This window comes from Poecilia reticulata, chromosome 8 (genome assembly GCF_904066995.2).
Source record: "Poecilia reticulata chromosome 8, P_reticulata-male-v2, whole genome shotgun sequence".
Classification (NCBI taxonomy): domain Eukaryota; kingdom Metazoa; phylum Chordata; class Actinopteri; order Cyprinodontiformes; family Poeciliidae; genus Poecilia; species Poecilia reticulata.
The window spans coordinates 11884283-11908387 of record NC_088837.1 but is presented as its reverse complement, the minus strand read 5'-3'; the positions used below and the strand labels follow the sequence as shown (position 1 = coordinate 11908387).

Here is a 24105-nt window from a genome sequence, read left to right as displayed (position 1 = left end):
AATTGGAAGCCCAAACTTTCGGAGAGCACTTGAAGGCAGCACGAGACGAGCTTGGAATAAATAGGAAGATATCCACGTAGCTTATATATCCGTACGCCGTTACAAATGTGTCCGTTTATTTAACGAAAACGTATTTTAATTTAGGGGATATATGCGTTCATAGTGGCGGGGTAACGCGGACAAAACCCCACACCGGCCGGTCCTTTTTGCTGTAAGGAAAAAAGGACTAAAAATGGAGCTGGAAGACGGAGTTGTGTACCAGGACGACCCGGGGACATCTGCGATGATGTCGGAGCGGGTCTCGGGCCTGGCCAGCTCCATCTACCGCGAGTTCGAGAGGCTCATCGGCAAGTACGACGAGGACGTGGTGAAGGAGCTGATGCCGCTGGTGGTGGCGGTGCTGGAGAACCTGGACTCGGTGTTCGCGGAAAACCAGGAGCACGAAGTGGAGCTGGAGCTGCTGAAGGAGGACAACGAGCAGCTCATCACCCAGTACGAGCGGGAGAAAGCGCTGAGGAAACATGCGGAGGAGGTGGGCTGAAAGGGAGAGGGGGGGGGACGAAACAAACAAACAAAAAACAACATGCTGTTGTGTTTTTGGAGGTTAGCGAGAGCCGCCTGAGGTGCATTCTCCTCCCAGCATCCCTGAGTGGTGAATCCACGTGGCGTGGCAGCATCCACAGAGCTCACCGAGGATGTAAACAAGACTAACAGCAGACCCAGTAGTTATAGTCGACGTGTTTTCTGGTGAAGGAGTCAGTGCAATAACACGCTGGTCACTATGTAGTACACCAGCACATCCAAAAAAAAAGCAGCGTAGGCTCAGTCTCCTGTCAGATACACCTGTAATATTTGAGCTTGGTCATTGCATCAGATAGTGAAGTCACGTCTGAGTCCTGTGGGAACCACAATGAAGGAGCAGGTGACGTGACTCAGCGATTTGGGCCCCTCACTCTCCTTTATTTGTGCATGTCTAAATGCCTGAAACAGATAGGCATAAACAACATGCAGCTAGCTGTTGATATAAATTTGCCTTAACCTTCAGCACTTATATTAGGTAGATTTTTAAGTGGTTAAAAAACAAAAGGAAGGCATTTATTGCTAGTATAATTAGCACAAAGCTGAAGTACTTTCAGCTGGAGTAAGAATAAAATGAGAGTATCTGTGTAGTTTTTCACTTTTGAGCATTATGTATGTGTAAGTTCGGCTTTCAAGATGATGAAAGTAAGTACAATGAAACCTTTATTGTTTATGTATTCTTAAATAAAAATAAATAAGAATTCAGAATGTAAAATATAAGACTGAATTGTAAACAATAACTGGCTACACTTCAGTCATAAGTGGAACACCATAGAAAAAATTGCAGTTTTAATTAATGTACTAAAAGATGCACAAATTTGGTAAATGACTGGTTTATTAAGTATATGTATAATTTAAAAGTTTCTGTTTGAGTTTTACCTATTTACATATTCACATCATCTACACAATTAAGCGTGAGTAGTTTGGGTGCTTCTGCACAAAGTCCGACTTTGCACACAAATACATGCTGCACAGGCAGCTTAACAGCCAATGTGTGGCTGCTAACTTGGAAAACATGGCAGAGAGACAACTTGTCTAACTTCAGAGTGAATTCGGGATCAAAATCTTAGAAACGTTGCCAGTCGATATGCTAATTCTCCCTAAAATTAGTAATATGAAATATAGAGGTGTAGAAAAGTTTTAAAATGCTAAAACACAATGCAAATGTTCACACGTTTTTGCCTGCTTCCATTTCATCTTTTTCTAACATCAGTTCACACTGATATATGAATAAATATGCATTTATTTTATCTGAGTAGTTCTATTTTCAAGAATTATGGAAAAAAAGTAGTCATGAAAAGGTTCTGAAAACGTTACGTTTTATAACTTGTCAACTCTTACATGACATGAGAGATTGCGACTGCCGGTCAAACCAAAACAACTGTAAACATCCTATTATTTATTAGCTTCGTACAACCACACATATTACAACAAACTACGAGGAGAATACAGGGGATCACTTTATATGGCAGGCTGTCAAAGCAGGTACAAAACTCCTGTTGAAGGCAACTCAAGAAAACAAAAGTCGGTTACAAAATGACCAAAACAAAGAAGGTATGGAGCTGCAGTAGAGGCAGTTAACTGTGGTTCAACTTTAACCTGCTAACAAAGTGTTATTTCAGATGATCAATTGATGATTATTGTTATGTTTTTATTGGTTAGGTCAGTTACAAACATCCTCCCAGCCTCACGCTTTCCTTTCTCCAGCAGCTATATTTTTATTGTTTTTATTGTACTACTACATTATTAAGAGCTGATGAAGCTTGAAATCGATGATCTCTGGTTTTTGAGTTTAGCAGTAAAATGCTGCTTCTTCAACTGCTTGTTCCACAAAGTGTGATGCTTTGAGCTTCCATCATGCAAATCTCTAGTTTATAATCTCTGTCTTTTCTCTTCCATCATGCTAATTTAAAAGCTTTAGTAGAAACATCACAGATAAACAATTACATTCCTTTTTTAGGGATTTGGAAAGCTCATTGAAGGCTGCTGTAATGAAGCCTATATGTAAAAAAAAGTGAAGTAGCCTATGCATTTTAAAAGGTCAAGCTTCTTTTACAGCACATTTGCATGGTAAACGTGCGTTTTCTTCATCTGTTTTAAATATTATAATTCCCAACTTGTGCTCGTGTTTGTTTGTGGTGTCTGCACTGCACAGTGTTGTATAAACGTCGATGTGATGCCAGTCGGAGCGTCTGCCACAGTTTGTGTCTTTGGCCCACGGCTCTGCCACAGTGGGGAAGCTGTCCCAGAATGCAACACACGCTAGCTAACAGAAGCAGGGAGACAGGAGACACAAATACACACAGACAGTAAATTCAGTCCAAACACAAATGGTTTAAAATCATAAAAAAGATGTTTGTTAGATTATTAATGGCAATGTTTTATCTCTTAATATCTCTATGGAAGAGTTAATGGGACACATCCAGCATCCTGGTTACTTCCAGGTCATGTCATCCTTTGTCAAATTAGAAACATATTCCAGCCTCCATTTTCTTTTTCTATTTCTATTGTCTTACTGTTTTGGTTTTAAGCATCAGCAGACAACAGCCCAAGTGCACTAGAAGAAGGATGCTGCTTCCAGATGAATCTAATTTTATTTATTTATTTTTAGTGAAGTGAGAAAGTAAGCTTCCACAAACTGGCCTTTACAGCAGGATTAGCTCTTTTCTGACGCTATTCTCTTTTTATTAAAAGACGCAGAGATAAAATTAAATGATGGAAATTAATTACTAGATAAAAGTAATTGGTTTTGTGTACGTTCAGGGATCTATCCAGGAGAACGAATAATGCATCCCAGTTCGTAACTTTGCCATTGAATCAGCAGTAAGATTATGGATTTGATTTTCCTTCCAAGTTAGCTTTAGTAACTCTTTAAGACCAGAGTGTTGCTTTTATTGATAATACAGCCTTTTTACTTTAGATATGTAATAAAAACATTTATTTTTAAAGCAATTGACATTTAATGAAGGTATTGTTTTAACTCTGCATTCATTCTAAGTGCAAGGCCGTTTCGGTATTTGTTCTTCAAAGCAAAGGAAGAGCTGTGTGCCAACAGGAAGCAGGAGAGCGTCATCAGGGTCTTGGCTTACTTGGCTGGACAGGAAGTGGACGTATGCAGACACCACATATTTTCCCATCGGGGAGTCCGCCCAGAGGAGACCATAAAAAACTGAAACATATTATCTATAATTCAGACATTTCTAAATCATTTAGCATAAAACAGTTAATGGTTCCTTATAATCCCGATGATCCTGTGTAACGGTGGCGTTGCTACTGAAAAGCAAAACAAAACAAAACCTTTACGCTAGATAAGATTTGATGACTTTGAAATGAATTCCAGTTTGTCTGACTGAGCCTTCTGCGTTTGTCTGTGTTTGTTTCAAGTAGAAGTTCATTGAATTTGAAGACACTCATGAGCAGGAGAAGAAGGATCTGCAGAACCATGTGGACCGGATGGAGTCTCATTCACGGCAACTGGAACTCAAAATCAAGAACTATGCAGACCAGAGTAAGCACACACAGATATAAACACTGACTTTCATGGCGGGGGTGGGCGATATGGACACAGAATTTTATCACAAGATTTTGTGGTACTATTGTGTTAGCTATAAAGATTATGATTAGAAAAAAAAACTATATATTACATATATTATAGGTAACTGTATGGCTGTGTGGCACATAAACAAATACTGGGTTTGAAAAATCTTCATTCTGCATTTAATGATATTTTTGAAATTACTAATATTTATTTATGCTTCAAAATAAAAAAAAGTGGACAAAATAGCAAAAATTACATTTCTGGACATACTTTCATTTTTTTCTCTTATTTAACATTAATAACTGAAATTTATCATGACAATAATGAATCAAAATTCTTATCATGATAATAAATTATTCACAATAATTGATAAACGATATGATAAATGCCCATCCCTAGCTCATGGTAGTTTGATAAAATGCATTCACTTTCACTACTAAATGCCTGAACACTGATCATAAAACCTAAATGTACCTGTCACCTAATTATAATTCCTAAAAGAACAAACTATAACTCTCACACATCCAGTTTAATCCACTAGTTTATAGTTCATTGTCTCTACATAATCTGGGTTTATGTGAGTGTGGAACGGGAAAACACAGAATGAGAAATCGTCAATTTCAAGAATTAAAAACTGCAAATCTGCCATAAATTGCAATTAATGTTTTCACTTTTATGTTGAGTCTGAAATTGTGTGGAACTTAACACTAAAAATATGTTGAAAACCTAAAAGTCGCTCCATGTAAATTTGGTCAGGACTGCCTGCATTAGGATATAAAGCCAAAATACCTCATACATACTTTTTTCAGATCCGTCTTTGTGCTGGGAAATAGTAATGAGATTATGGGATTTGTGTCATTTTCTATAATACTGCTGTGCATTACCACTCATCTCACTGGATTAAGTGACTGAGGAGAATTTGGCTAATACTTTCTGTCTTGGTGGAAAAATGTGGATTTGCAGACGGAGTTGTGCACAAAGCAGCAGAGCTGGTTGAAGTGAGTCATTCACTCAGAACTTGGAAAAGGATAGATGCTCATTTATTCCCCCACATCCTTGTATTCATGTTTCTCTTTGACTCACTGAGCGCTAAGAGACATGTGGCCCTTTCAGTGAACATGCAGTTTGATCGGTCAGGAGTTAGAGCTAAATCACCACCACTGCCTGTGGTAAATCATTCATCCATTCCTGCATGTTGAAGTGCTTGATCTGATTGCTTTTAGAGTCATAGTCCACAGCTACTGTGCAGTCGATAAGGTAATAGTCAGTGGAGGATTAAACACAGTCTCAATGTGCCAGAGAACTGCCCAGACTCATTGCAGTGGTCTTATTGTTAAGACCACTGCAATGAGTCTGCAATCTGTGACCTTTAGCTCCTTAGCAACGATCTCTTGAGCAGGATGAATGTTCTCATGCCAAGCAGTTTTTTTTAGATGGGCGACACTATAGCATGTTCCTAATATTCCTAAGCACAGTTATCTTTTGCCCAATGACCGCTGGAGATTGGCACCGCAAGCAGAAGCAAATGTTAGTAATCAGATTTTTCTTTTTATTTGCATGCAAAAAATGTTTTTTTTGTTCTTAAGCCGGACTAAACAGCATGGCTACTAGGTGCTATAGTCAAAGCTATAGATGGTCAAATGGAAAGTACAATGTAGCAACATCAGAACTTTTTTTTTTTACATTAATTTGTCATATTCTCACTCAGGAAGTTTCGCAACCCATCTCTGGTCACTTCCATATTCGTTTCTTGAGATTTGATGAGTCAAACCAGCTAAATAAAATCCCTCCGTTTGTGTCAAAATCCACACTCGAGTGAGACATCATCTGGCAACATGGTTACAGCTGGAGCAGCTGTAATGGATAGTACTCATGCTTTCCTCTGTAAATCTGTCTGCAGCAGCAGCAGCAGCTCACAGCACGGTTTAGTCTAAAGCTGCTTCACTAACAAGGGATTATGTATTTTTGCCATTTTGTGCGTCGACCCAACACCGAAATGCTGTTCATTGATATTATTCCCTCTGCTTCCTGAAAGGTTACCCTGGATGAGTGAAAAGTATTTATAAACTTGAATTTATAACATAGGGTATTACACATTTAAGTCAACAATCGTGTACAGGCTTTAAAAATCATTAAAATGTCTTTTTGTGTTGGTTTGTCCTTTCACATATTTTGGTATTCCATGTATTTCTGGCATCTCTCCTTGCTTTACATGTTTAAAAATGTCCATATGAAGCTAAAAAATGTTTCCGTCTTATTCAGTCAGCAGGTTAGAAGAGCGAGAGCTGGAACTGAAGAAGGAATACAACTCTCTGCATCAGCGGCACTCCGAGGTACAGAGAAAGAAAGAGGAGAGAAGGGAATATTATAAAGTAAATCACCAATATTCTCTGAGTATTTTGCCTTTACTTCTGCAGATGATCCATAATTACATGGAGCACGTGGAGAGGATCAAACTGCAGCAGATAAATGAAACATCAGAGTCGACGGCTGCTGGCCGGGTCAGGTGAGACGAAGGATAGGAACTTGTTCACATTTAATCAGTCTCATTTCTTTTGTCTGGGGACTTGCTACTTGTGATCTCAAACCATTGTTTGAAACGTCCCTTTAGGAGAGAGCGGCCTCTTTCTTTAGGGATTTTCCCCTCGTCTGGCGGAGCGTCTGTGATAATCCCAGATTCCCACACCAGAGTGGAGACGCCAGGCACAGAGGGCTGGAGGTTTACCGACTCAGCTCAGCTGTGCTCCAACACTAGTCTGAAGGTGGGTGTCTTAGCCGCTCATCCCTGGATTATTTTGGTGAGATTCTTCCATCAGAGAGTAGTTTCACGTCTTGTCCAGCTACATCAGGCTTCTGATACACAAAGACATTTGGAAAAGGCTTTATGTCATATGCAAGAACCTTTGTCTTTACATGTCAGGTTCTGAGCTCCGTGGCGTCTCAAAATAGTCCATTGGTTGTCATTCTGAAGTAAAAACATTATGAAAAACAAGCTGACATCTTCTCACATTAAAACATAAGTATACAAAATTGATTCATTTAACCACATGTATAGCCTGTTCCAGGTTTTTCTACTGAAGCATTTTGACCTGTTAGCTTGGGCTCAGATCCACTAAAAAAATAAGAGTGTCTTTGATTGGGGTTGTGTGTGTGTTTTAGTTGGTCTCTGACAAGGCCACCTCTGTTATCAAACTCTCCTTTAACCACTGATGAATATTCAAGCTGCCTCTCCCTTAGTGGCCAGTGGAGATAATTAAATGTGTCACTTAAATGTTTACTGTTATTACCTTTTTTACTACAGTTGGATTCTACTAATAATTTACAGTTCTGTGAAAAAGTGCTTTGTCCCCTTTACAGATGTGTTGCCGTTATTTTCTTGTCGCATTTAAAGGGCAGTATTATGTCAAGTCAACTTTTTAGAGCTTTACATCAGGTTTTGATGTTATTCATCATCAAAAACACACCTGGAGTGTTTCCTTGATTCTTTCAAACATGTTTGAGAAATCTTGGAATCTCCCATGGCAACCATTCAGCTGTACAAAACGGTTGGAAGGACCGACCGTCCAAGTTTCCGAGCTTTCACTTTGCTGACTTCCCAAACACACAGTTTGGATAGTTTCTTTCCTTAATAAATGAAACTTTAATGTAAATTCAGAATTCTGTAATTACTTAGTAATAGTTGTCTGATTATAAAATTTGTTTGATGATTCAAAATATTCCAGTTTGACAAAGAAGCAAACTGGAGTCTGAAATAGCTGAGCAGATTGTTTTCCACAACATTGTGTGTTGCAAGTTTTTAATTGATGTATATCTAGAAACTGGGATTCTTTTCTTTTTTGTTTCGATAACACAGTAATATTAGAACACATTTTTCCTCAGCATGTTAGAGTGTGTGGCAGTTCGAACTGGGAGCATGGCAGCAATATTTCATCACTCCCCAGTTTTCTTTTATTGTTGTTGTTGTTAAAAATGGGACATTAGCGCTGCAGAGCAAAGCATGATGGGAGCGATGCCGATGCATGGTCCATATCCAGTCACATAGAGAAAGCTGCAATCCGATTGGCTGTTATATAATCGCAGGAGATCTATTGTAAAAGCTTGGGACTTTTTTTAACATGAGGAGCTTTTTTTTTATGAACAATGGCTTTTTTGTTTTAACAGCAAGGTCATATTTATTTATATATCAGATTTTTCCTGCAACCTAAAGATAGATTTAATTGCATGCATGTAGCTGCATGTTAGTCATTGTCTTATTTTGATAAAACCATTTCATTGCATCTAAAAATTTTATATTTATAGTATTTATTTTTTTAAATAGTTCTTTTGCAGCAATTAAATGTCTCTCCTTAATGTTAATTGTAATTCAGTAAGTGATTGACTGAAGTGCTAACTTACTAACAGCACTATCTTTGCCTGTGAAGCTTTGATGCAAAGCAGTGATTTTCTCCAGAGGTAATCATAGTTGACAAATGGAGAATGGTTTCAAGCACTATTTCCTTTAAAAGCAAGCATCCTGCAGCTGTTCTGTCCTCATTAACACTTTCCTGTGAGCTAACAATTAGGTCATTGAAAAGAAGCCAGCAGGTCACTCCAAGGCAGAGCTATAACACAGTTCAAATGAGATTTTAGTCAATTAAAGCTGCAAAATATATCAAATTTAATCTCTCAGTACATATGATAGTGCAATTACGACTTTATGATTGTATTTGAGGTTCTCTGCATTTATACTGTTAATGTTAAGGATTTTCTGACATGGATTAAGACACTGAAAGCTTAGAGAGTGTTGAGGACATGAGAAGACAGGATGAGAAAAAATGTGAAATGTTGGTATCATCTCAAAACACTCAGTCTCCCCTGAGCCAAACAGTGAGAACTACTAATAGTTTTCCACATAGGCTCACAGGCTTTCCATTCACTTCACCGTCACGCACACTTTTCAGTGTCTGCATTTCTGCTGAACTGCTTCTGCACATGCGAGCTTCATTCTTACTCTCCCCCCTTACCCCTCCTCCTGCAAGCAGTTGGACTTTGTCGACCCCCAAAAGGAAAGGGAGGGTAAGAGTGCGCAGGACCCTGCTTGGGGAAAATCACTGGCAGACGACTGCAAGGTAGTTGGACGAGTGTCTATGCCGGCCGGCCGGCACAATGGCTGCCGACGCCACAGTTCGTTGTTTGCATGCGTGTCTGCTGTAGTTTCATCTTTTTCCAAAGAGTTGCATCACTTAGAGAGTCTCACCTCACAAGACCCCCTGTGCTGTGCAGCGCCACATGCAACCATGCCTCTTTCTGAAGGCAAAGCCAACGTGCACAAATGGGAACTGCTTAATTATTTATGTGTTAACGCCAATAACAGCCTGGTTGCATCTGGCCTCTTTTTATTTCAGTTAAAAAGGCGTGAGTTTTGAATTTTGGCTGCTTTATGCTTGTGCTTCATTCGTGTTCATTAACCATCATGCCACTGTACAGTAACAAACCTTTACAGCTTGCTCTCTGCCTCCTAACTCTGTAGTTTTGTACCAGGTTTTTTCTGAAGCAGCTTTTAGTTTATGATCCTTCGTGGATTAGTGTCGTGTAGATTCATTCTGCTGTGTAAATCCCTTCTATGTAGCTGTTTGTGGATGTTGTGCTAAGCCCTCCATAGTCTGTAGTGGTATGTCGACTTTGTATTTTATCTGTTTGTTCTGTATGTCTTGTGACCTGAATCTGTCTTTTCACTTTATAATATTTGGCTTAATTTGCCATTTCATTTAGATCCTTTAACATTTTCTCTTTCTAACTAATTGCCCATTCCGTAAAAGGATGAACTGTCAAACATCACCGGGTCCAAACTGGCAACACCAATGTCGACCACGCTCGCAGACATAGAGAGAGAAGATGGGGACAGTAAGAGTACAGAGGTGCAGGTTGCACCAGGAACCAGATCCATATCAGTCGGTACGTCCTTACATCCAGTGCCTCTTCCAGTTGTTTAACTTCAAAGTATTTTATTCGGATTTGATCTGATTTGCCAACGAGATGGGGAACCAAAACTACATCCGATGCAAACTGATGCATGTTTTTTACATGCAAAACTTTGAGGAAGGTGGTTTGAGCTTCAATTCTGCTAATTAATATTCTGTAGAAGCACCTTTTGTTGCAATTACAGCTGAGTGTGATAAAGCGAGTCTTTCCCAGAAAGTCTCTGCACATCTTTGACAAACATTTTCTCCACTCTTCTTAAAATCTAGCTCAATGTGATCTCACTGACATTGAATGGAGATCTTATGTTTGCAGTTAGATTTAGGTTTGGGTTTTGACTGGGCCATTGTAACATATGAATACACTTTAATCTTCCCCATTCAATTGCTGCTGTGTTTGGAAACTGTGGGTTTAGTTTTATACAGATAGACTGTAGAAACATCATATTAAATTGGACTCAGCTCTCTTTTAAGGTTTTATTTGCAAAAAATTTGTTGAACATTATATACTGTACATTCAGATAAAAATACATGCTGCTTTTCTAGGTAGTTGACCTTTATTCTACTTTAGGTTTTCTCGTTCATGTACAATGACACACATATTCACACTTGATATATGAAAATATTTTTCTTTACTCCCACCTATAAACTTTTTAGTGGTCAACAAGACGTCTTGTTCTCTTGCTTCTCTTAGTTGTGTTTGCTCTCTTTCTTGTGTAGGTTTGCCTGACAATGAGGAAAACTCAGAGGTGCAGGACATAATTGAGTCCACACCAGAGCTGGACATGGATCTGATTGTATACAAACCCTGCAGGTAGAGCAACAGGCGCTCGGGTTTGCATCAAGATTTCTCTGTGCTCTAAAACAGCGTTTTCTCATTACGTCTACTCTCCCAGCACTCCCACGAAAGGTATCGAAAACCTGGCGTTTGACCGAAACACAGACTCCCTGTTTGAGGAGCTGTCGTCTGCTGGCACGGGGCTCATAGGGGACGTGGATGAAGGGGCCGACCTGCTGGGTGAGATCAAACTACGTTTGAACAGAAACCATTCCTGGAGGATATTCCAACTGATTTGTGTGGAAAAAGCTGCTATGAGATGCTTGGTTTTGAAAGTGATTGCTTTTTATCCTGTAATATTTACAACATTTGTCTAATGAAGCTTCATTTTCAGTTTTTGGATGCTATGTTAAACACTACAGCATGGTCAAAGAAAGAACGGAAACAGCATTCACGTTTTGTGTGTTTTCTGAGTCGTCAAGATAAAATGTTTCACACTGTTCTGTTTTTTTGTCTTTCGCACATTTTAAGAAGGAAAGGTGAACTGTGGGTCCTGGATTTTTACTCTTTACCATCACAATGAGTGACTTTGATCTATCTTTACCTTTGCCATGTAGTTCATAACAGTTGTATAACTTGGCACTAACATTATTTTATTGCTATTGTTAACTTGTTTAACTTTACTGCCAGCTGCAGAGAAACTATTTATACCTTGAATCTTTTGTCACTTTACAACCACAAACTTCTGTGTTTCTTTTTCTTTGTTCTAGACCAAATGAAAGTAGTGACAAACTGTGAAATGGAGGGGAAATGAAAAAGAAAAGTTCACATTTTTAATTAAAATTAACATGTGAAAAGTGTGGCCTGTACGCGTTCAGTCCAATCTACTCTGATATCTAGGATTAATCTAGTTATGGAACTGGGTCTGCCTGCTTATAATTCAGTCTATAATTATCATCAGTCCATCCTGGATTTTGTGATTGTTTTTGTTATTTTTTGCAATCAAATTCACTGATATTGTGGAGTCAAAATGACGCATTTGTTTGTGTTGGTCTGTGACAAGAAATAACAATATATACAAATATTGGTTTCCACGTTTTGTGACAAAACGAGGCATAAATATTTTTGAAAATTACTATAAATCCTAGTTGTCCTAACTGGTATGTTATAAAATAAACCACCAGTAGCAGCATAATGTAGTTAATAGAGACCAGTTCCACCTGCTCCACACTTCTGTTTCCTACTGTGTGCTCTGGTCCAGCTGTTATATACTCTCCCAGCCCTGTATCCATGGTAACATCACTTCTCTCTCTCCTGTATCCCATTCTCTGGCTTTTATCCATAATCCCAGTGGAGTACTCTGGTGTGTATAATCTCAACCTTTTCCTCTCATTTACAGTTTTCTGTCATGCCCCCTTGACTTCTCCTCTTTAGTCACCCTCTTTCATATGCACCATTGTTATACCTCAAACCTTCATTTTCATTATGTTAGTAAAACACGGTTTATTCTTCGGCTTTGTTTTTTTTTTTACAAGGTTTCCTGCATGAACGATGGAGTTGAATCCTTTCTTGTCTCAGCGGTAGCCATATATTTTTAGCCTCGTGTTTTTATTCCTGACTTCTGATGCTTTAATAATCAAATGTGCCCAGTCTGAGAGATTTGGCAGCAGCTCTTCCTTTATGGCTCGTGGGGTCTGCTGCTACAGATTTAGCTCTGGCTCCTTCATCATTTTGGTCATTTCACTGTCTCATGCTTTTCTCCATTTCTCTATCTCTCTCTTTCTCTCTTCCTTACTCTTCTGCCTGACTCGGATTGCATGGTTTTCTCAGACCTTAGTTTGATTGGTAAGACCTCACCTGCTCTATCCATTTCTCCCCGGTCAGTCATGTGACCTGTGCTGTTCTGCTGTGCGTCATTGTTGTTTTGTGAATGTAGTAGGTATCCCAGTAGAGGTTTTCTGTGTTTGTTAATATTAGATTACATTTTGTAGTTGTAGTGCTACAATATTAGAACTTTAGATTTGTGTTAATTTTTTAAAGCAGATTTAATGTCTCCTGAAACATGAGCGTTGCTCTCTCTCTCTTCTGTTCAGGAATGGGTCGCGAAGTTGAGAATCTAATCCAGGAAAATTCACAGCTGCTTGAGACAAAGTCAGTATGCCAAAGCAAAAAAACACAAGAGTGTTTGAATTTACTTAAGTTTACCTGTGCAATAACTCCATTTTGACTGTCTTTTTTTCCCCAGGAATGCTCTGAATGTGGTTAATAAAGACTTGATCCTGAAAGTGGATGAGTTGACCTGTGAGAAAGAGGTGCTGCAGGGAGAGATGGAGGCTTTGGTGCTGGCAAAAAACAAGATGGAGGAGAAAAACAGAGAGTTGGAGGATGAACTGAAAAAGTAAGATGTAACGCGTTGGTTACTTATTTAACTCCCAGATCTGTTATGTCTCCAATTAATATATTCAGGAACTTTGAACTGTAGCTCAGCTCCATATTCCTACATTTCTGCCAAGCTTTGAAGTATGGGGTAAGTTTATCAAATATTGTTGTCTAACAATTATTTGACCCCTTAAGGACAGAGGAAATAATTCCCAGACATCAGTTGATGTTGTAATATGAAAATAAACATAAAGATGAATTGGTCATGTCATTACAAAGTCATGACGCAGCAGAACACTGTGAATTTCACCCCTGGATCTCAGTAAAACTAGACATGAAGGACATAAAAAATGACTGATATGCTTCAAAAATATAGCAGGACTTAATGTACCAACCTCCTCTTCCCCTTGCTTTTCTCACTTTTACACAAACATCACATGTTATTCTGTGCTAGCATACGAGGTAACAATGTGACAGGAAAGCCACAGTTGCGCAAAAACTTTAGAGACTTGACTCTACTTTGCTTTAGAATCTGACCAATGTCAACCGAACGTTGGTCTCTCGTCTCATCTTGCTCTGCTGCTGCAGATGAAGGGATTTTTTTTGTCTCAGCTGATTTAGGCTGAATAAATTCTACAATTGGACCAACAGATTTGCTTCAATTTCTTTGTTGTTATTGTACGTTAAAGAAATGATGTTTCTCTGCTGGTGCACTGAAAAACATGACAGATTTTATTAAACCAAAAAAATACGTGAAGGAAATATGAGGATAGCATATCACCCATGAAGACCTATGAAGACTATGCATTAGTCTTTCTTGTGATTTAGATATTAGCCTATGACAACAGTGCTAGTTTTTGATCGTAGCTCTTTAGAACTACAAACTAATAAACAGCTAATTGATCTTTTCCAGAGTGCGACAGGAGATAGAGGAAGTGAAGCAGAAAAGCAAAGATGAAGAAGATGTGAGTATCTTTTACTTTCATCTACACTATAGATGTTTCTTGCTTTTGTCCTGTAACTAAAGACTGTATTTCTGTGTTGCCTTGCCACAGAGTGAGGTACCAACAGCTCAGAGGAAGCGCTTCACCAGGGTGGAGATGGCCAGAGTGTTGATGGAGAGGAATCAGTACAAGGAGCGGCTGATGGAGCTCCAGGAAGCTGTGAGGTGGACGGAGATGATCAGGTCACTAAAATAACTGCATGTGCCTTCAACTGCGTGTCTGTAGACGTCAGCCAACACGACAGTCATAATGTCTTCTCCTGCAGGGCTTCAAGAGAAAATCCGGCTCTCTCAGAAAAAAAGAAATCGAGCATCTGGCAGTTGTGAGTCCTTCTAAACGTCCTCTATGACATACTTTCCTCACGACTTTACTCAGAAAACCAAGTTTTTCTTCAAGCTAACTTTTCTTTAAACCCATAAATCTGCTCTTTTCTTTTCTGGATTTGGTTTTGAATGGGCAGCATTAGGTAAAGAGGATTTGACCTTGTTGAACCTTGTTAAACTTCCCTCTACTGGCAAAGAACTGTTCCTGAGTTTTAAATGTATCTTTATCCAAAGCCATTGCACTGATTGGTTGCTGATGGTACTAACTTCTTAGAGAAGACTCTCCTTGTGTTCCTGGATCTTTCTTGTCTCCTGCCTGCTTTGTGCCTTTTGATGTTTTTCTATTCTGTCTGCTCACAGGAAGCTGCAGGTAGACCACATATGCAAATGCTTCTAGCTTAAAACTCCATAATAAGAACATTTCTGTTCTATATATAGATCTTTTTAAAGAGATCATTTGATGTATTATTTAGTATGAAGAGGAGTAGTTCAGTAAGGACCCAAACGTCTTCAGCAGATATGTTGGATGCTTTATTTTACTTAATTAGAGTTAGAATCAGAATGCGACTTAATGCACAGTCAGTTACATCTGATGTGTTTAAATTAGATTTTTTTTAAACAGTCAATCATCCAAATTTGGAAATCATCATTATTTGGTCGTTTTGTTGTTAGCTGGACTGTATAAAGATATCATAGAAAGTGTTACACTAAAACTCCTAGCATGCTTCCTTGTTTGTCGTGGTACAGCAAATGTTGGTGCTCCTTTACTGTCTGGTCGGTGACCCCCCTGCCTTGCTCTTCCCCTGCACTCCTTGTTTGCTTTGTGTCCCTCTCGGCTTTCTGTAACCTCACCCCCCTGCAGCTTCAGCAGACTGTTTAGCTCCTCCTCCAGCTCCTCGGCCATGAAGACCGTCGAGGATCCGTCCAAATTAAAGTACAACTCCCCAGGGAGCCTGGTGAAGAGGAGCAGCACCTTCTCACAGTTCCCCACTGAGAAGTCCAAGATATTCGACTTCATAAATGAAGGGTGAGTGGCGAAACGACACGGAGCGCGTGAATACAGCACGCCTGTTGGCTAACGACGTTTCTCTACGTTTACGTAGAACGGAGCAGTGCAGCTCACCCTCGCACAAGGAGAAGAAGAAAGCCCAGTACCGACAGGTTAAGGCCCACATGCAGAAAGAGGACGGTCGGGTCACGGTGCACGGATGGAGCCTGCCGAGCAAACACAAGGTGAGAAATGTTTCATTTTTTAAACAGATTTGTGACGTTATAATCGCAATGCGCACTACTGAGATTTTATTTTAGGGTGTTTTAGTAAGCAAAATATCAAGAAGAAAACGGATATGTAGTTTAACTTTTTTTTGTTTCAGATGTAAATCTGAAAAGTGTGGTGTGGATCTGTACTTAGCTCCTCTGGGTTAATACTTTGCACAATCGCTCAAATTAAGTCAGATTGGATGAATCTGTGAACATCGCTTTTTTTAAAGTTTTCCACAGATTCCCAGTTGGATATAGAATACCATATTAGTAAAAATCTGAAAAAATAATAATTATCTACCTTGTGCTGCTGTATCAAACTTAAAGGTCCTAGTAAAATAGGTGAAAAATTGTGGGTGTAAAATGATAAAATGTGAAACAGTTCAAGTATGAATCCTGTTCAAGGCAGTGATTGCACAAGTAAGACTGATTGTCATCCATTTTGTTGCATATCACTTTTTTGTATCTTTTTAAAAATTTTTCATCTCGTTGCCTTAATTTTTGATCCATGTTCTGAATTTTAACATTAGCTTCTTGTGCTGATTATCAGAGGAGGCATATTTTATATGCTTTCTTATTTATTTATTTTTGCCTAATTGCTATTCCACGATTCTTACTCACATACGTTTGGTTTCTTCTACCTGGTTTTGTTTCTCCAGGTTGCAAATGGAGGGCAGATGGAAAACAAAATGAACTTACCGGTCCCAGTCTACCTGCGACCTTTGGACCAGAAAGATGCTTCTATGAAGGTAAACAAGTGAAGAGCTTTGAAAACACACAAATTAAAGCAGCAAATTTTAAGACTTTTCGTGTGTAATTTTATTTTATTTTTTTTCTTGAAAATGTATTTTTAACTAAGTTTCTCTGTTCGCCAGCTGTGGTGCGCTGCAGGGCTCAACCTGTCTGGGGGTCGGATTGTTTCCTGCTTAGAGGCGTCGAAGCAGATAAAGGGTTCCCAGAGCAGCCTGGACCAGCTGGAGCAAGAGAACAAGGTGAGGAGTTCATAGAAGTTTTCAAAGTGATGTTTAAAAGGGAGACGAGTGTCGGTTTATCTTTATTTGATTGCGTTGGAAAGCAGGAGAAAGGGGAGAAGGAGCTGATCGTCCAGGACGAGATGTCCAGTCGTGTGTGGGTGTGCATGAGCACCAGTTCCTCCACTAAAGTCATGGTAGTGGATGCCACCCAGCCCACTGAGCTGCTTGACAGCTTCTACGCCTGCAACACCCATGTGGTCTGCATCGCTAGCGTACCGGGTAGGCGAAAGGCTCACACTTCCTATTCAGTTTGACTTGGCACATGTTTTAAATAGTTTATAAAAATAATCTTGTGTGTTGCTTTCAGGTGTGTTGGATTCAGATTACCCTGCGGGGGAGGAGGTCCCCCAGGACCCAGAGGCCAGTCAAGGGGACGGGGTGTCGCTGGCCGGGAGCGTGGCCAGTGTGGGCTCAACGGGCAGCGATGGGACGGCGGCAGCTGATGGCGTCACTGCCGTTCCTCAGACGGCGAGCTCAGGTGTCAATGAGCAGCCAGCAGAGTACAGCGCCACTTCAGGCTCAGGTAGCTGTAAATTAAAGGGACATGAACGTAACGTACCGAAATACAGTCATGAAAAAGAAAAAAACGACTTTTAAAACACTTAGTTTCAGTGGATGTGACATCTTTAGATTCAGTATAATTTATTTTGATCGCTTCCAACAATGTGCTGTGACATAATAGCGTCGCTATTTCAACACTTGTGTCGTATAAATCTCTTGACATCAGTTTTTGAGTTTGAAATACTAACATTTCAACAATCATTTAACTGTCTCTTCCCTCAGTTGAATTGTCCAGAGAGACAAGTCCAACAGAGGACGGGGTCCCGACTGCCGAAGAGGCAACAGAAGCGACGGAGGCCAACGCCGGTGTTGGTGAGGAAGGAGAGGAGGATCAGGGAGCAGATCCAAACCAGCCGGGGATTTACACGGAACACGTGTTTACGGACCCTCTGGGGGTGGGGCCCGCTGACTCCTGTCCTGCTGAAGAACAGAGGTGAGAATGATCAGCTCTGAAAAGGATGGGACTTGAGACAGAGGGTACAGCAATGGGATTTACTCTGATAGCATTTATTGGAAAATTATTATGTCTGAGACACTTGCTGATTTCTTTCCCTTCAGGGGTTCTGGGCAGGACGGAGAGCCTTCCCTGCCAGAAGTCATGGAAACGTCCGATAGTGAAGTCGTGAGAATGAGCAGCGCTCTTCCAACCATGTGGCTGGGAGCTCAGAACGGATGGTGAGCACGGAGCCTACACCAGAGGGCGCTGTTTGTTTAGCTGATATGAAAGGGCAGTGCCTCCAATGAGAAAGCTTATTGAAAGGAAGTTATGACACCTTCATAATAAATGCAGATTTGTTTACTGATCTGATGATTTGAATTATTTATGACCTAAATTATTTGTTTTTATTTCAAAAGCCACTACTAAAGTCTTACATTCATCTCTCTGTTCCCCCTGAAGCCTGTATGTCCACTCGTCTGTGGCACGATGGAGAAAGTGTCTTCATGCCATCAAGCTCAAAGACTCCATCCTCGGCATTGTGTAAGTACACATACAGAACCACCCACAGTTATTGGCACCTATGGTGTACCAATCAATCAGTTTATTCACTCAATGCTTCTTCTTACAACACTTGCTATGCACGAGTAAAAAAGGAGCAGGAAGAAGAAAAACATTTTATGAAATTACTCTTTCACTGAACTTGTGTAATCTCCTACTAGCATATTTAAAAAAAACAATATTTAATATCGCTAATTTATTAAACGCTGAACAATCTCAACATTAAAAAAGTATTTTTTTTCCCTTTGTGAAACCACTGATGTGACACTCACCAGCAGCCCAGATTTTTTTCCTTCTTTGAAATGTGATCAAGTTATGGTGAAACTTTTGCTTTTAGTAAATATTGGTACTGTAGTTAAATATGAACTTTTTTTTAAGGCTTTATTCCAGAAGTGCCAAAATTGTGGCGAATACACCAACATACAAGAGGTCTCTAAATTATATGATTTCCTTTTTGCAGGCATGTTAAAGGGAGGGTCCTGGTGGCTTTGGCTGACGGGACATTAGCAATTTTCCACAGAGGAACCAGTAAGTGTGTGACATGCAGCGTCTGAAGAGTTAGCATTAGTTTTATCTTTGGATCATGTTGAATTTATTTCTTTTGCAATTTTCTTTGCTAAAACTTCAAATTCTCATGATGACTATTCTGGTTTTTTTACTCCATTTTTGTTTCCAGACGGTCAGTGGGATCTGACCAACTACCACCTGCTGGATTTGGGGCGGCCGCATCACTCTATCCGCTGCATGACGGTAGTCCATGACAAGGTGTGGTGCGGCTACAGAAATAAGATCTACGTCATTCAGCCCAAAGCCATGCGGATAGAGGTAGCCCAGTTCTATGAACCCTGTTAGCAAGAGGTATGTAATGCTTGACAATCATCATTGGTCTTTTTTTTTTTAATTTCAGAAATCTTTTGACGCTCATCCTCGAAAAGAGAGTCAGGTGCGCCAACTGGCCTGGGTTGGAGACGGCATCTGGGTGTCCATCCGCCTGGATTCAACGCTGCGCTTGTTTCACGCCCACACCTACCAGCACCTGCAAGATGTGGACATCGAGCCTTACGTCAGCAAAATGCTGGGTATGAATGTTGTTTACGACCCAGATTCGTTACATAAAACCATATAAAAGTTATCTGAGATCTTGTTTATCGCTCAAGAACACGATTATTAGTTTCACCACCCGCATGTTTCTAGAAAGTCCTGAACTCGTTTCTCTCTGCTTCTTCTCACTTCCATTCCAGGTACCGGTAAACTGGGCTTCTCTTTTGTGAGAATCACGGCTCTGGTGGTTTCCTGCAACCGACTGTGGGTGGGAACAGGAAATGGAGTCATCATCTCCATCCCGTTATCTGAAGGTACCACAAGCAATCATAACAACATCACCCAAAGATGTAGAGCGTTGAATTAGAGCAAAAATATTTGCATCCAGCACCAAAATTGGCTCACTTTGCCGAATTGCTAAGCTAACCCTAAAATGTTTACCGTATTTTCCGCACTATAAGGCTCACCTAAAAACCTTCAATTTCCTCAAAAGCTGACAGTGCGCCTTATAATCCGGTGCGCCTTATATATGGACCAATATTGAGCCGCAACAGGTCTAGCAACTACGGTAAGCAGCCGCCGACTTCATTTTTGCCCGTAGAAGAAGAAGCGCCCGGTGCATGCTGGGATAGTTGTCAGAACGCTGGTTTGTTAATAAAGTTTGACTGACCTATCTACCTACCGACCGTCTAGAATCAGGTCGTCTGCAGGTCATTTAGCACCACGTTCTCCACAAACATGCTGTGCGTGAACGGAGAAGGGTGACCATTGTCCGGCCACGCCCCGGCCCAGTCGCGGAAGGCTCTCCTCGCCGACCGGAGTCTGATTGTTTTGTTGACATTCTTTATGTCAACAAAGTGGCTTTAGATATTCATCCGGGGTGCTTCGACTAGGGTTACCAAGGAACCAGCCCCTACACATATAAAGCCTGGGGAGAGGGGAAGAGAGACAGAGACTGCTGTGGCAGCGTGTCGGTTGGTCTGTGTTACCCAGAAAGCAGTTGGGCACAATAACGCAACACCAACACCATGAGTGAAACAATGACTGGGGCAGACTACTATATAAAATACTCGGGGACCTTTTCTTTATTATTACACATCCACATTTGTAGAGTACGGAACAAATCGTGTCCGGTATCGGTTCAATACGGGACGAGTATAATATATAATATTATAAATATTATTGTATTTATATAAGTATTTATATACGTATTGTATATAAATAATTGTATATAAATTATTTATATACAATAAGTATATAAACTATTTATATACTTATTGTAAAACAACGTATTTGGTATTCAGGTAAAATGTATGTTCCTTAATGCAAAAACACACCTGCAGCTCTGCAAGCGAGCCACATAAAAATATGCTGTAATTTTTAAAATCTGCTCTATAGAAGCAGTAATGTATTCATACAGGATATAAACAACGTGTATCAAGAGTTGAGGCCCTTTAGACCAGGATACCAACGTTTTCTCCTTCCCTTCCTGCTTTTCCAGCCACTCTGTTTATTCTACTTTCCTGCCTCTCATATATATTTCATCTAAAACAAGGTCAGACAGTGCAGAAATGATTGCAATCCTGGCCACAATTAGAAAGAAAACTTCCGTTGCCATGGACACTGCTCTCTAAATTGCTGGACTTTTGTCATGTTCACTTCAACAAGGCCCTTTTATTAGCCAATTTTTTTTTTCAAAATACACACATTTTGTACATCTGCAGTGTTTTATTAACATCTTCCTCTCTTCTGCCTTCAGCTAATAAGACCACAGGTATAGTGCCAAATCGCCCTGGCAGCGCTGCCCGGGTTTACAGTGACGACTGCTCAGAAGGCGCCGTGTCGTGCAGCTTCGTGCCGTACTGCTCCATGGCCCACGCCCAGCTCTGCTTCCACGGACATCGGGATGCAGTGAAGTTCTTTGTCACAGTTCCAGGTGAGAGTTGAGGGCTGACAAGGCAAATGTTGGTAAGAAAAGGCAGACTGTAATGTCAGGCGCGAATATTTATATTATAACATCTTTTTTTTTATGCTTATTCTTTGTTCTCTTCTTTCTGTCTTTCCTTTGATGTCCTCTAAGGCACTTTGGATTACCTTGTGTGTGAATAGTGCTACATAAATAAGTAATAAACTTGCTTTGCCTTACGAAGTAAAACAGCTGTGTTTACCCTGTAAAACAAACATAAAAACAACATTTTACTAAGTATTTTCTGTCTAGTTTCTAGTGGAAATATGTTAGTATACTTTAAATAAAACTAACTTGAAAGTAAGTTTTCAGCAAGATGTATGAGCTTGTTCAAAGTAAATAATTTCTTAATTTTGGTGAAAAAGTACTAGTTCCAGTGGCAGATTAATTCACTCACAGGTTGGGAAAAATGTATTGTTATAAGTGAATTATTGACTTAAAACAAGCTCCCACTCCTACATCAAGTTGAAAACGTACTTGTTAGTTGTCTTATTTCAAGTTTACTAAGATTTCAATTAGTTTTTGTGATGTTACATTTTCCAGCTGAAATTTAAGTGAGAAATTTTGCTTTGACCAGGATAACGTAGTAATTAGCCAAAGAAAGAATTGAGAAGAATTATTTTCAGAACTGCAGTTTTAATTTAATGTAAGGGATTTTTTTTGCAATTGTGCATGCAAGAAATATAATCTGTACAAAAAGTCTTTCTATTTTTAAAAACATCATAATTATTATTGTTTGGTTTTCTGTTCCAGGTCAAGCTGTGCCACCTCCAGGCAGTGCAGATTCAGGTTCTGATGATCCTCCGTCTGAATCCTCAGACACGGCAACGTCTGAGCCCAAAACGTTCCTGGTCATGAGCGGAGGAGAAGGTTACATTGATTTTAGAATCGGTGAGTCCAACACGCTGCGAACGCAGCGGCTCTTAAATGTGTGCAAACCTCTACTGTAATGCCCGGTGCTTCTCTGGTGAATTGTCCAGTATTATGTCTCATTACATGTAGAAAATGTTTTAAAATGATTTGTCATTCACTCATTTATTTAACATCACCACATCCAAGCATTTTACCAGGGGTGTTTTGCATTTTTGTACACAGTGAAGAAACAAATTTAAAGTAAAAACACCACAGCTGATGTCCCGCCTGTTTACCGTGACAAAACATTGTTTATCTGACTCATCTTCTTCCTCCGCAGGCGATGAAGGCAGCGAGCTGGACGGTTTGTCCGAGCAGGCCGGCAGCCAGCCGGTGGCGCCCGCCAAGGCCGAGCAAAGCCACCTCATCGTCTGGCAGGTCGCGACCCCTCACGACTGAAAAACATCGCAGACCGCTGCATCAGCCGCGGGGCTGTTCAGCGACCCCGCATGTCCTGCTTCGAGTTTTTTCACTGTCTTCTCTGCCTGACTAGACGACTTCTTTGTAAAGAAAACAAAACAATTACAAAAAAATATACTAATTATTTTTATTCAGTATTTTGTACCATTATATTCCTCATAAATTTGAAACATGTGTAAGCTCATGTTTATGTTAACCCGTGGAAACCGTCCAAATGCCCCCTGCTGCTGGGTAGCATGTTGGAAACGCTGGTATAGGAGAAGAAGAAGAAGATGAAGATCGCACTACAACATGACTGGAATGATCATTTTAATGTTTACCTAAAAGGATTCATCTATGAAAGATTAAAGGGATATTTTCGTAGTTTTCTGCATTGTCAGAGTAAAAAGTAATGGGATAAAACATTGTTTCAGAGACCGGTTTACTATTTAAATTCTAAAATCCAGGTTACCACAAGAAAAAAAACGACAACCGTGCACTTTGGTGAGGTTTTCCTGTGAATAGAAGAACCCGGTTAGCATTAGTTAGCATGAGGAAGCCCTGTGTCCTCACTAAAATCTGTTTGGCCATGTTAGAGTTAAACTTCCGTCCCGTTGGTGAAAAAACAAAAAATCAAAAAAATAAATAAATGGCGGCCGGTGCCATCAGCTCAGTGCTTCCTGTTTGCATCAGCTCATTGGCACTTTAAAATGTTAAATGTTAGTCACCTACAGTCTGGAGGAATACGAGTGTAAGTAATGTAATTTACCGTGTCTTAATTTTGTGAAGGGAAAAACAAACAAACAAAAAAACGTTTAAATGTTTTTTTTCAGGGACGTCACAGTAACCAAATGACTGAAGAAGAAGACGACGAAGGGACATTTTTATTTGTGACTCAAGGGATTTATGAGTTAGTAGGTGGTTTTAAGTTTTATTCGTGTGACCACACAACACTAGAATCTCCCCGTCCATCTCTTTTGTTTTTTATTTGTTCCTGTATTGGAGGTCTTAAAGGCAATTTTCATACTTTTATTGCTTTTTTTGTGTTCATTTTGGGAGACACTTCCATAAAGAGTGCTTTTAAAGGCTAACTGTAATATGATAGCAGGATGGCTCTACGAATGCAGATGTTTTAATTTGTTTTTTATATCAACAGAGCTGGGCCAAGTCTGACACCAAGTCCATTTCATAGCAGTAACTTTATATTGTGCGTGTGTGCCATTCCAGTATTTATTTTCTCCTCTGTTAAGGAGCCCGTTTGGACTCAGAATGTAACTTTCTACATGAACAAAATATCATAGGAGGCTATTGTGAACAAAATAGTCCAATGAGTTTACATGATTGTTAATAATGGTTAAATAAATTAGATTGATGCGA

At 39.9% G+C, this 24105-nt stretch overlaps 1 protein-coding gene across 7 annotated transcripts; it reads left to right on the top strand.

The window, feature by feature from the left end:
* Positions 1–12: 12 nt before the first annotated feature.
* Positions 13–24105, top strand: spag9a (sperm associated antigen 9a). Of its 7 annotated transcripts, none has more exons than XM_081609902.1 (31): positions 13–532; positions 3967–4087; positions 6380–6450; positions 6535–6623; positions 6729–6879; positions 9139–9225; positions 9916–10051; positions 10795–10888; positions 10971–11092; positions 12683–12697; positions 12946–13003; positions 13098–13250; positions 14145–14196; positions 14287–14417; positions 14501–14557; positions 15421–15585; positions 15662–15791; positions 16478–16567; positions 16694–16810; positions 16894–17071; positions 17160–17375; positions 17636–17846; positions 17972–18088; positions 18312–18392; positions 18871–18938; positions 19087–19235; positions 19318–19489; positions 19652–19765; positions 21211–21387; positions 22171–22308; positions 22610–24105. In XM_081609902.1, the coding sequence occupies exons 1-31, from the start codon at positions 233–235 to the stop codon at positions 22726–22728; spliced, it is 3879 nt and encodes a 1292-aa protein (XP_081466028.1). In that variant the 5' UTR covers positions 13–232; the 3' UTR covers positions 22729–24105. The 7 variants fall into 7 exon arrangements, with proteins under 7 accessions (XP_081466028.1, XP_081466029.1, XP_008413996.2 ...); XM_081609903.1 differs by having other exon boundaries at positions 9136–9225; positions 16897–17071; XM_008415774.3 differs by having other exon boundaries at positions 9136–9225.